At 39.2% G+C, this 13,542-nt stretch overlaps 1 protein-coding gene across 3 annotated transcripts in view; it reads right to left on the bottom strand.

Annotated features, from left to right (window-relative positions):
• The window catches only part of NAV2 (neuron navigator 2), a 368,440-nt gene that overhangs the window by 27,021 nt on the left and 327,877 nt on the right, over positions 1–13,542 (bottom strand). For all 3 annotated transcript variants that reach the window (XM_058027192.1, XM_058027189.1, XM_058027191.1), the window contains 4 exons: positions 12,632–12,676; positions 10,060–10,220; positions 7,537–7,725; positions 653–705 (listed from right to left, as the gene is read on the bottom strand). In XM_058027192.1, the coding sequence (XP_057883175.1) occupies positions 653–705; positions 7,537–7,725; positions 10,060–10,220; positions 12,632–12,676 (448 nt within the window). The remainder of the gene's footprint in view (positions 1–652; positions 706–7,536; positions 7,726–10,059; positions 10,221–12,631; positions 12,677–13,542) is intronic.

Below are 13,542 nucleotides of genomic sequence, written 5' to 3'. Positions count from 1 at the left end.
AAATATGGGGCAGGAAGTCACACACTCCACTGTTCCTAAGAAAACATGCCCACTCCCAGCCACCAGGACAGTTACACCCATCCAAACACACTATTGCAACAGGCACAGGAACCTGAAGCTCTGAGTGCTCCCCTGCTATTTTCAAACTCCAGCAAGCCTTATTTTAGGATCAGATAACCAAAATGAATAAATACTTGTGGAGAAAATGTTACTGGGACAGTGACTAAATTACCTTTTCTTAGAATTATTAATATTTGTGCACTGAAAAGTGAACTTCTTTAGTAGTAAATCATTAATATAAGGATGGGATGACTTTATTCAGCAAATTTTGGGATGCTATAAGTAACAGTTCAAATCTCCTAATCTCCTCATATCTACTAAGGTGCTTTGTAGCAAAACCTACTTAGCATGGCATAAAATATAGACTCAAAAAATCAATGGCTGCTTTTAGGCCATTGAAGTCTGTGTTTGATGTGCTAAATATCCACAGGCATCTCCAAGAACATAAACATTCCTTTCCTAGCTAGCATTCAGAACAGAGTCAAATGAAAACTGCTTTTTTCCTGCTCCCTGAATGGCCAAACTAGCACAGCAAGACCAGCCAATTCAATAATTTTGATGAATAAATATACACTTATTTCATTATACTCACTGTGGAATAAATAGACGATGTACTGGACACCAAAGAGAGAGAAGAACCATGCACTAAAGGAAAGAAAATAAACACAATGAATTCAAGTGCACTAACCACAGGGTGGAATAATCATAAATCATCCCCTGTAAACCTCCAATCTGCTGTAGAAATACTTTCACAAATTTCATCATCCATCATAAACTTAATCATATTATTGTACCAATAATGTATGGTTTGAAGCATGCGTTGTCAGCTGACACAATCCATAACCTTGGATTTGGTAAAGCTGTTTCAAAATTCTCATAATACTTGTTTTTTTGGGAAAATTAGGTGTGGCCAAGAAAGTTTACAAAAGTTTTGATGAAGGTCTGTTCTGAAATAAATATTTCTCTGGATAGTTGATATTAAAATTCTTGCAAAAGGGCTTACTCAAGATTAAAAAAACCCCAAGAAATACAGAATGGATTACAAAATTAAATCTAAGTATTTAATCTTCACTTTTAGGTGAGACTGAGGTTTGTTTGGTTTTATTTTTAAGCAACAGACCAAGATGGGAAAGTCCTGAGGAAACCACAACACCCAGCTCCAGTGTGCAGCTCCAGGAGGAGATGTGGAGGACCCAAGATATAAAAACTGTCTAATTTTGGGGCTGTGAATTCTCCCCTAAATGCAGCTGTATCTTCCTTCTGCTGACTTAAGGGAGCTGCACCAGTGCATCAATGAGCCCAACATTCCCTTTCCCTGCAGGATTTCTTGGTGTTTCTCTAAAGCAAGGACATTTTTTTAACAAGGCAAAGTTTGTTCTCTCATAAAAAATTAACAGTGAAAACACAGCTACAAAACTTTCTGGAAAAAAAGTTTTCAAGCAATTTTTGCATTTAAATTCAATAAAGGACCTACATATACACTGATGACTAGGTGATCTTCAGAGGTTCCTTCCAACCCTAACTATTCTGTGATTCTCAAGGTTGTTACCATGCTGATGCCTGTTACATCAGGATTTACATATAAATACAGCATAATTTCATTCCCTATTACACTATTGAAAAAAGTACCTGAAGCTATTCTTTCTGCTACTGAAACATGCAAAATTACTTTTCCCTTATTTTTATTTTTAGAAACAAATAGTACTGAACTGAAACTTTAATTCAAAATTCAAGTAACTGAACACAAATCATATGAAATAGCATAAAATAATTTTTTCTTTCTTCTAAGTCCTCCAGAAAAAAAAAAAAAGCTTAGAAAAGCTGCCATTTTGCTTTAATTACCTAGAGCAATTCTACACTTGTAATAAATGGGTTCTGCTTTCCCACTGACATTATATCCTAAGGCAATACTGGAAAGAGAAGTAAACAAGGTCTAAGTTGGCTTCTGAAGGAATTTAAGATAATTTAGAAAACCCACAAGAAAGTGAAAAAACCCCCTCACATCCATTTGCTTTCTCTGGGTAATCATATTTTCAATTAAAATGATCTTTCTAGTCACACATTAAGGACTATCCTGCACTAAGAACACAAAATAAGTGGTGTGAGTCAGAGGCAGGCTCTGTCTGATGGTTGTGCTCCAGCCCTGGCTGCAAGCACAGCCCATGTTTACTGAAAGGAATGAAAAGAGGAGACAGATACACAGAGATTATTCAAAGGTACATCTTTGCACCTTCTGGGAATCAGCAGAGATGGAAATTCCAGGGGTGGGAACTGCAGCCAGACCATTATTATGGCTGTGACCTGTCTACCATTATCTCCCTTACCTGCGACTGAACCCACTGACACATTCTGTCTGCAATGAAAAATTCTCTTGTGTTCAGAAATGGAATTCTTTGCAGTTGTGTTAGACCTGCTACTGAATTAGTAAGTTCCTGGAGTGCCTCCATGCCACTGTGCTAACAGAAGGAATGGATGACCAATCTCTTCATAACAAACAAAATTTCAATACACATTGCTTCAGCCATCACTTTCCACACTGAAGACTTCTATTTTAACTTTATATCACAGATGTTCTGTGCTTAAGATCTCCTTCTCACTTTTCTTTACTTGCATTTTCCCCTTAAGATTTTCAAGATGGAAAGTCCAAAGTGAGACCATCCTGCATAAGTCCACAAATGGACTCACAGAGGGAATATAATATAATATAATATAATATAATATAATATAATATAATATAATATAATATAATATAATATAATATAATATAATATAATATAATATAATATAATATAATATAATATAATATAATATAATATAATATAATATAATATAATATAATATAATATAATATAATATAATATAATATAATATAATATAATTTTCTGGTTTGCTTCCCTATGTTCTTCCTTGTCGAATTCTTTTCCTAATAGAGATATAACAAAAAAAGAGCCCTACCAACTGGCCAGAGAGGAAACAGAAACTTTATCATGGACTTGGTCAGACACAACACAGAGTTAGCATCAGCTGCAATTTTTACGATCACATTGGGACTTTAATACAGGAGAGAAGATGCAAAATAAGAAAAACGGGAAAGAGCATATAACTCTGGGAATGCTACTCCTGCTTTGTGAAACACCAGCATCACAGAGAATCATAGATTTCTGTGGGTTGGAAAAGGCCTCTAAGATAAGCCAGCACTGCCAAGGCCATCAGTGAGCCATGTCCCTAAGGAGCACACAGACACAGGAATGGTGACTCACCTGCATCACCTGATCGTGTACAGAATTTCAGAGTTCTCATTTCAAGGACAACTGAGGAGTTAATACACTTGTGCAATTTCTTTTTACAGGATCTGCAGATGGCTACTTGAAGGCCATTAAATTAGGAGCCTGAAGGCAGTTATGCTCCTGTTTCTTGCAGCCAGCATGCATCTGCATGCAGCCCACAAACCCAAATTGCTCTGGAGCTATTATTTTAAAGCACTGTAAACGCACAGGCCAGCATGTTATCATTTTTAATGCTAGAAAAGAAACGCTCTAGCCCAGAGAGCAGAAAGAAAAACTGGTGTTGCAGTCAGAAGCACAAAAAGGAATAGCAATTTATATTCCAATGATAAAGAATTTCACTTTTTTTCTCTCAGGGTGGAGCCAGTGGCAGCCCAGCTCCTGGGGAAGAGTGGGGAAACTGGAGAGCCAGGAGAGCACTCAGTTTTTGTGCTGTGCTTTTTCCCCAGGGAGTCCTGGCGAGTTTGGAGGCTGCTCCTGCTGGCCCTGTCTGCCACAGGAGTTACTGCAAGGCTGACCAACCTCTCACCTACCTGCTGTGCTGTGAGAGAACATGACTGCTCTTCATACCCAGAGACAAGAGGAGAAAAGGCTTTAAAGAATAAACCCTGGCCCTGCTTGGAGGTTAATGAGAAACAAATGCCTTGTAATACTGTGTGCTAGGAAATAATTAAGAAGTAGGTTGGTAAGCTTCATTTAAGACCTGGATTTGATTCGTTGACACTGGATGATTGTATAAAATCAATTTGTTCATTAACCACAGATTTAAATTTCTATAATACTTTTAAATCTATTCTCTCAAGGTGAAGGCAAACCTCTGCTATATTCAGAAACACTTAGCCACTTAGACCCTGAGAAATAAGCAGGAGTTGGTAAGCAGGTGATGGAAGACCTTTTTCCTGAAGACAAAAATACAGAGACTACACTTAAACATTCAACCCATATGGTAAAATATTATTATAGTTTTAGGTGTGAAAAATTGAGGAAAATCTGAAAGATCTGAAAGGGATCTTCAGCATGTCCCCTGTAGGGTCAGATTCCATCCTCAGGTATAAAAGTGGTATTTTCCAACCACTTTCAAGTCCATAACTTAGTGGATATTTCTTGGGACTTCCTTTTTATTACTTTTTTCAAATGAATAAAAAGCCCTTCATAGAACATTTCACCTAAGTCTTTTCAGATTTTCCTTTTCTTCTTTTTTTTTTTTAATGGTTCATCTTCAAACATGCAATACTTATTAAATGTTTATCCAAATCAGGCTCTCTGCTGGACAAGAATTTCTGAACTACAAGAGAGAGTTTAACCTCCAATGTGCCAAAATGGACTTGCTGCAATCTTGAGCACAGTTAAAAGACCAAGGCTACAATTTTTTGGAGGATGTCTTCAATAAAACCCAAGTAAATTTTGCTGCAGTAGCCCTTCTGGTAAATTACTGAAGTGTAACACAGATACAGAGACTCAAATTCCTTCCCAGATTATACTGACTGACTGAGCATCTGGCAGCCTTTGACTGTTCATGAACATTCAGCTTTCTGACAGCAAACAAGGGTTAATTCCTGCAATGACCCAGCTTTTAGCCCTGTGGCATTATTCTAATAATTTTCAACCCCTAATAAAAATCCTTAGCCACAGACCTCTAAAATACAACAAAATGTACTGACGTTAGACTGACTAAATTCAATAACCAATTAATTAATTAATCTTTCCAGAGACATATCCAATACCTATTTTCTACCTTCTCCAATGGCAAAAAGCCATGCTGGGATAACCAGAATGTCCAGGCAGGCCCTTTGCAGCTCTCCAAGGTTTCTGCAAGCACTGAAGTGTGGCTCCCATGCAGGTCTGGTTCCTGGGGAGCAAAAACCACGGGGCACTGGTACTAACAGTGCTGAGTAAGTGCAGGTCTCCTGAAGGAAAGAGCCATCAAAGGCTTGTGTGGCCTGTGAAGTACAACCAAGCTCCTGCCAACCCTTGCCAGCAAGGAGATACAGGACTCAAAGAGTTAACACTGAAAATGTTTCCTATGAGCCCCTCCATGCTTGACTTCTCAAAGTGCAATGCTTGAGGATTTTAATGTGTGCTCACAGCTGCTCCTCCTACAGCTACAAGGATGCCTGATCAGGAGCAACCAAACTAAATATTCATTTCTAGGTAAATGCTTTTTCTTATTACACTTACATGGGTTCTTTTTATCAGGTGTGGTTACATATTTGAAAAGATGATGAAGCACTAAATAGACAAGCCTAGACGTTTCAAAGAACTACTCAATCCCCTTTGGAATATCTGTTGTATCAAACCAGGACATTCAGCAGAAATGAAAAGCAAAGACTGTTTGAGTACAGTTTAAATACTGGAAAAATTACTGGGATAGAAACAGTCCAACTGATATCACTTATCTATACTGTAAGCAGAAATGTGGCAGTGCAAGTTCAGAATACCCCTGCTGAAGAAACACTGATGTGCTGACTCTAAGCTTGAAATAGTCGTTCTGAGAGCACAAAAAATGAAGCACAGGACATGTTTAAGCCATTTCTAGAACAGCCAAGGTCTAGGTACAACACTTATTTCCTGTGTCTGACCAACACAATCACTGCATAAACATCATTCTGTCTGTCATCATTCACATCTGTCTCTGTGACCAGTGACAGGACCCCAGGGAATGGCCTGAAGCTGTGTCAGAGGAGGTTCAGGGGGGGTATCAGGAAAGGGCTCTGGGCACTGAACAGGCTCCCCAGGGAAGCAGCCACAGCAGCAAGGCTGGCAGAGCTTGAGGAGTGCTTGGACAATGCTCTCAGGCACATGGGGTGATTGTTGGGGTGCCCTGGGCAGGGCCAGGAGCTGCATTTGATGATCCCAGTGGGTCTCTCCCAACACACTGATTCTACAACCAGAACAGCCACGAACAGGACTATGGTTTCAGCCAGCACTGAGAGCTCCACACTGAGAAAGCTGTGTTTGAACACAGAAGTGCCCAGTGCACGTGCAAAGGCCATCTCTGTGCTGGCAGTCCTGCACACTGAGAATTTTAGACTTTCTGTGCTGACAGACTCTGACTCCCAGGAGAGCACTGTATTTGACCTGAGGCCATGGAAAAGGCTTCCAAAATTGGTTGATAGCACTGGGATTACAGGTGTGGATTTGATTAGAAGCGTGTAACATTATAGAGTCAGAAAATGTGGAGTTTGGGGTTTCAGAATATAGTAATATATATATAAAATAAGATGGAAGTTTTAGGGCACAGGCTGGTCCTTCTTCTTTACCTTCTTATTCCTTCCTCTTCCTGAGTTTGGGGATATTTTGTGATTGCACAGAAAAGTCCACATTGCAGACTTCAAGTGATTAGTTACTGAGCTAAAAGTGAAAATAATTTAGGTGTCATTTCTTAATTGGATAGCTCAGCCTGAAAAGACCTTGTATAGAAACACAGCCGTTTGGTAGCTTGTTAGAAGAACACTGCAAAACTCACAGCTTTTGGGTTTCTGCGGTTGAGATGACCCCAAGGTATTACAAAGTCTTTTTTTTCTTAGCCTTGCGACTGAAGAAGTTGAGATTAGTTTGTTTTGTTTTTCAAAGCTGTTTATTTGCTTTTATCTATTCCATTCCTTCTCTGACCTGCTGAGATCTGTCCAGCAGGTCAATCAGTGGCACAGTCCCTGCCCTTGGGGTAGTATTAGCTTTTTATACTAAGAACTACCTGTACTTTATTTACAATCATTTTCTAATATCTATCACCTGTGTCAGACAGTCTGTCTCTACTCTAAACCAATCCAGAAGCGTCACCATCACAGCAGAAGATGGAGGAAAAGAAGAAGAAAGACAGGACACGCCCAGATTGCTCCATCTTGCCTCTCGAACCCCCACTCTAAATCCCCAAAATTCTACTTTCTCACCCTGTGACAAATTCACTATCATTCTACTCAAACTCCTGTGGCTTGTAACTCCTCACACAAAGTTGGCAATTTTCTCCATGGGCTGAAATGGAAGGCACAGGTGTTTGTGACTCCGTGCCAAGGCTTTTGAGCTCTTTGCCAGGGTCTCGAATCACCCAGAGGAATGTCCTGGGTCCTGACACTGACTTGTACCACGGACAAGACACACTAAACACCCGAGAGCGAACACGTAACAGCGTCTGTAGCGCCTGAGCCGCGCCCCCGCACAGGCAGGAGCAGCCAGGGCCGGCCCCCATACTGACCCTCCTCGAAGCCGTCGCGGAAGGAGCCGGAGCGGCTCATGGTGCGGCTCTTGTCGTCCAGGGACACGGAGCTGTTGCGCAGGCGCGTGTCGCCGTAGGGCTCGTAGGGGCCGTCGGCGTTGGACAGGCTGTGCGTGCGCAGCATGCTGGGGTTGGACAGGCTCAGCTGCGCCGCGCTCGTGGGGCTCGCTGCAAGGCAACCAACAAACACGCACTGCTGGGCTGCTCTGCCGCAGCCCCCACAGCGAAGGGACGAGGATCTTCACTCCGTGCTTCAGAAGGCTGGCTTTATTGTTTTATGATATGGATTATATTAAAAGAGAACGATATATTGAAGAATAGAAGAAAGGATTTCATCAGAGGGAGAGGAGAGGAAAGAGGAAAGGGGAGGAAAGGAGAAGAAGAAGGAGGAAAAGAAAAGGGAAAGGAAAAGGGAAAGGATAAATCAGCCTTCTGAGAACATGGGAGTCGAATTCTCATCTCTTCCCTCATCCTGGGGACGCTCACAAACACCACACACACCCTTAGTGCCACCAACATGGCCTTTCCTGCTCTCCTTCTGTCATCCTCCGCCAGCAAAGGTTCTTCCCACCCTGCTCTTCACTTTAAGACACAAATTTTTGATATTGTCTTCTCCAGGCTTCATTGGTTTTCAAGTAAGGGTGTGCAAACTAGGCCAATGCATGTGAAAACTCAAGTCAAATAAGGTAATTTTAAACACTGTCTGTGTTGCCATAATGTCCATGTGTCCATAATTCCACAAACAAGCTGAGTCACCTCACTAACACCTCCCAGGCATGGAAGAATGAAAGGAAATTATCTTGTCGTTAACTAATTCATTAATTAGTTGATTAATCAATTCATTCATTAGTTAATTAATTAAATCATAATTTAATTTGGAACTGTTCTTCCTCAAAAATTGTAGTATTTTGTCTATATAGAGCAGGACTTACCTTCTTCAAAGCCTTCAGGTTCTAAGAAAATGACATTTTTCTATGTATTTTAGTCAAAAATATAAAGAGCTTGTACAGTTCAGCTGTACAGTTCAGAACTTTCAGCTATGATGTCCTGAGAACTGTAAAATACTAATTTTGCCTTAAAAGCCAATATTCTTCCAGTCAGTGTTTAGAGTACAAAAGTACTGCAATCTCACATTTCTGATACCATCAACTGATACAGACTATTGTAGAAAACAGGATAATTCAGTTCACAGGTGCTTGAATTTCATATCATCATTTGCTCTTAAATTAAATCCAATGACCTTTTGTATTCCACTATCTCTAAGCTCTCATCTTAAAAACACAAAAAAACATACTTTCTTTTTTTTTTTGGGTGTTCATTGCAGTTTGTGGCCAAAAAGCTTTTGAAGCTAATATAAATAATCTCCAACACTGTACATAAAGAGTTAAGTTTCTGGGCTTTTGACAACACTTTTTGGTTATTTTTTTTAAATTTCATGAACTTTCCTGACAGTTTGCTAGCTGTTGGAAATGCAGTCATGCTGTGTGTATATTCAGCTGAAATTTTGCTAAGTGTCAGTTTATTTAAAGCCACTTATTCAATGTGCTTCTTTCCAGAACACTCAAGGAAAGGCTCTAGAATGTCATTACTGCAACTCAAAACTACACTAGAAATAAGTGACTGTGCAATCTGCTCCAAATTCCCACAAGAAGTTCACAAGTGCAAGCTTGACTATTTTGCACACAATTATTGTCTATAAATCAGTTACTATAAACAATAATAGATTTATGTTAAACAATAATATTAATTATTATGGAGGGGCTTTTGAAAGTCATAACCAAACAGGTAATTTTTTCCAGATGTCACTTCAAGATGAAATTTACAAACCTGAAGAAACTGCAAAGCAATGAAGTCATATTTAAGCAGCCCAACAGAGATGAGCACCACTAGCACTTTAAATCAGGTTATTTCAACTGCTGATACAGTCAGCTAGAACCTGCAATGCTTCATGGATCCTGCCAATCAGCATTTATTGTTTCCTTAATTTAAAATGCGTTTATCAAAGAAATTAAGTGAAGGAATGGCATTTTTTCTGACTTGAAACTCCCCTGACTTTTATAGATTGCTTGATTGAGCTTTCTGCAATTTTCCAACGAGCCACTTGAAAAAGACAAAGACAAAATACCAAACTGATGAGATTGGCACACACAGTAAGTAAAATGCTTGGATTTTACAGAATTATAGATGTTGCAACATCTGCAGGCAACATCATATGTGCTCTAAGCACCCCAATGTGTGATACCAACAACAGCTCTACTGAACAGTTTATAAAGCTCACAATTTATATTAGGGAACCTGATTAGTCCCAGAGAATCCAAGTTACTGCAAGAATGGCACCTTTGGGCACAGGAGATAACAATGCTAATTAGTCACACTCATTTCAGTGAGAGTGCCTCCTCAGGTGCAATGTGGGAGCTGCTGAAAGGAAATTATCTTGTGCAACATGCTGTTCTCAGGACACACAATGCACTGCTGTGATTATTCAAACAGATAATTATTCACCAAGCTGTGAGAAGTTAAATCTGGTTCCAGAGGGTGATGTTATGCTGGATCCAGATGAAAATGGAGAATTGGCAGCAGTATCCTGCAGTCCTCCTGCTGAATGGGACCGGAGCCATTCCTTGGCATCCTCTTGACTACGGAGCTGGGAGGATGGAGTATACCTGCAAAAACAAACAGGTTTTTTCACCATGAACTTTGATATTTATTTGACTTTTTTGTTTAAAAAAAACAACAAAAAAAAAAAAAAAAAAAAAACAACCATGAAATGTCACAAGGCTTGTGGTGGGAGAGAGAGAGAAAGAAAAAGGGAAGAATCCTCATATGAAATTAAAGTATTAAATAATCTAAACCAATTAGAATTCTGAATTAAGGAGCTGCTCCAAGCTCTTCCAGTATGTTCCTAATTCATTTTGCCTCTGTTTGGGGGGAAAAGACCAAACCACTAACTCCTTTCCTATGGCTTCAGGTGTAACCAAACCAGAGTGAGCCAAAAGTTACAGGTAGAAGTTGTGCTGTGTAGCACGGTAGGATAAAAGGTAGTGTGTGCTACATCATATGATTTAAAAATAAAACTGTAACTTGGAAAACCTTTCCCTAAGTTATGTCAAAACTCTAACACTATTTAAATACTCTGGTACATCAATAACCTTAGCTGACTTTTTGTGATATTATGACCAAATTCAAGCCAACAAAGCCATTATCAGGATTTTTTAACAAGCTGTGACCCAATATTTCATATTGCAGAGACATCCATATAAGGCCTGTGGAGGTGCATCCCATTTAGTTCAAAACCAACAGCAATGAAACATCATAAAGGAGGCTGTGTTTAGCCTTTTCTGAAGGCAATAAAAATAGCAGAAACACATTCTACGCCAGCATCAGTGGCAAAAAAAAAAAAACCCTGGCTTTAGTTTAGGTTTCATTTCTTGTGTCTATGTGTGAAAAATAGGTGCGTCAAGACAGGTGTTCTGTGGGCTCCGTGATAGGGCACAGGTACCAACAGCCAGAGCCTCATGGAAACACTCTCTGCTGATGGAATTCAGTGTCTGTCACACTCTCTGCTGATGGAATTCAGTGTCTGTCTTGGGCTACGCATCGCCTTTGGACAAGTATTCATGAGTTGCTAGCTCTCCTTCCAAAAACGTAGAGCCTATTATTTGCTAATATTATCTATTTAATTAATTTGATTCCCTTCAAGTAAATGCCCTACAGTAAGATATCACTTATTAAGACTATTTTAAATCAATGGAAACACTGCAATAATTTTAAAAGCCAATCTGCTTTAAAAAAATACACTCATTCTTCTGCTTATGCCTCAACACTTCAGCAGCAATCCCTGACAATCTGCATCTCTTAAACTTTGCATATAAATGAGTTTATTTAGAAAGGGGCTTTAAACAGTCATGTTACCTTAACACACTAGAGATTTATTTTTAATGTCAGCATTAATACCTACCTCTTCAGCACTCAAATGTGTTGGTCTTAGAAAAGAGTATTTATTAGAGACATAGAGGACCATAGAAACATTAAAACAAATTGCCATTTTAAGAAAGGCCTTTAGTACTCAGCTTCATGGGACAAGGCTGCTCTGAAGAACAAGATGCACAGCACAGAAAAAATCACAGCTGCAGTTTCAAGGCAGTGATCCCAAACACTGCATTAAGCAATTCAGAAACTGAATTTCCTAAATTGTCAGAGATACCTACTGTAAATTCTCTAACATGCAAAACATTTAATTAACATAGCTAATAGTAATTCTGGCTAGAATTGCTTGTATCAATGGGGAAAAAAAATGTTATAAAACTCACTACCTCACAGATGTACAAAACATGTGAGAAGATAACAGCTGAAAGTTTATTTGATGATTTTTTTGTTATTTTTTATGAGAGTAGAGAATAAGGTAGAGATTAAATAGAATATAGATTATAAAACACAGATTAAGGTATTATGATACAATTAAAAAAAAATTAATGTCCAATTTCATCCTGAAAGGTTTGGTGTGATCTTGTAAATCTTTTCTATTTATCACAACACCAAGGTTCCCAAGGTTAAAAAACTATTTCAGGTCACTCCATGTAATAGGCACAGAAGTATTAACGTTTTTAAATCAAGCCCAGGGATGGTTCGAGATGCTTTTCAGCAATTAAGCCAGCAAAAGCCACAGTTCTTGCTCAAGCAGTGAGGACACTGGATGAAAAAAGCTCAGCTGTCAATGGCCTTCTTTGAGGATTGAAAGAAAGCAGGAAAGAAAGAAGAAAAAAAGGAAGAGAAAAAGGAAAAAAAAGGAAGAAAAAGGGAAGAAGAAAAGGAAGAAGAAAAGGAAAGGAAGAAAAAAAGGAAGAAGAAACGGAAGAAGAAAGGAAGAAAAAAGAAAAAAGGAAGAAAAATGGAAGCAGAAAGGAAGAAGAAAGGAAGAAGAAAGGAAGAAAAAGGAAGAAGAAAGGAAGAAAAAAGGAAGAGTATTGTTGCCACCTCTTGCAAACTGCGACCATCACCAGCAGCCACAACAGAAACACAAAGCAAACTCCAAAGCCACCACAGAAGATGTTAAACCACGTGGAAACACCAATACCTGAGTCCCTTCTTAGGCAAAGTGTTCCTATCAAGGTGTGGGTCGCTGCAGAAAAGTTAAAAGAAAAGAACTTCAGAGAAGAACAAAAGGGAAGGAGTCAGATCAGGACGAAGGACGCACAAACATCTGCATCACCTTTTCAGAGGAAAAGGTGCTGGGGCGTCCCTGCAGGAACATGCACAGACCTCCTCACCAGGTGGAGTTTGCACAAACATGCAGCTGCTACCATGCCAAGGAACCACATCTGTTCACAACCTCACTTCACTGTTTCTCCTACCCACAATGAACAAAAATGGCTCTCTAAACATCAAATGGGTGCCTAAAAATACACTTTTCAGCAGGCTATTGGTAAAACCTCATGGGAATATTCTAGTCCAAACCACCTTCCCATCATTTCTTTCAGCAGACACCCTTTAGGGAATGCACCTAATTGCTGTAAAGAGGTATTGAGCCCAGACTGTTAAAATTTCCAAATCTTAGTCTAAGTTCCATTAGCAAAGTAAAATGGACCGATCAGTTGCCCAAAACTCAACTATTTCAGTTTATGTTTTTACAACTGACAAGCAGAGCCTGTTAATTTGTTTTTAAAGAAAATACCCCTGTGGTTAAGTAAATTAATTAAATGACAACCCTTATAGCTAAGTTACAGTACGGGACTGGGATAAAAATTACATCAGTGAGAAAAAGTGAGCTTGAATGTTTAGATTTGTGTCATCTTTTCCTAACTTTAACATTCATTTGTACAAGGATGACTGTGAAGTACCAAAGTACTTGGAAAACACTCATGAGCCAAGCTGCAGTAAGAGACTGACAACATTGAATGACACAGGGACTTCACAACAAAAGGGACAGGCCAGAAAGGCAGTGGGAAAAGCAGCATGCCAGAGGAATGCTGAAATGCTAGTGAGAGT

Source organism: Melospiza georgiana, chromosome 6, assembly GCF_028018845.1.
Source record: "Melospiza georgiana isolate bMelGeo1 chromosome 6, bMelGeo1.pri, whole genome shotgun sequence".
Taxonomy (NCBI): Eukaryota; Metazoa; Chordata; class Aves; order Passeriformes; family Passerellidae; genus Melospiza; species Melospiza georgiana.
The sequence above is the reverse complement of the archived record's forward strand: the minus strand, read 5'-3'. Positions and strand labels throughout refer to the sequence as shown.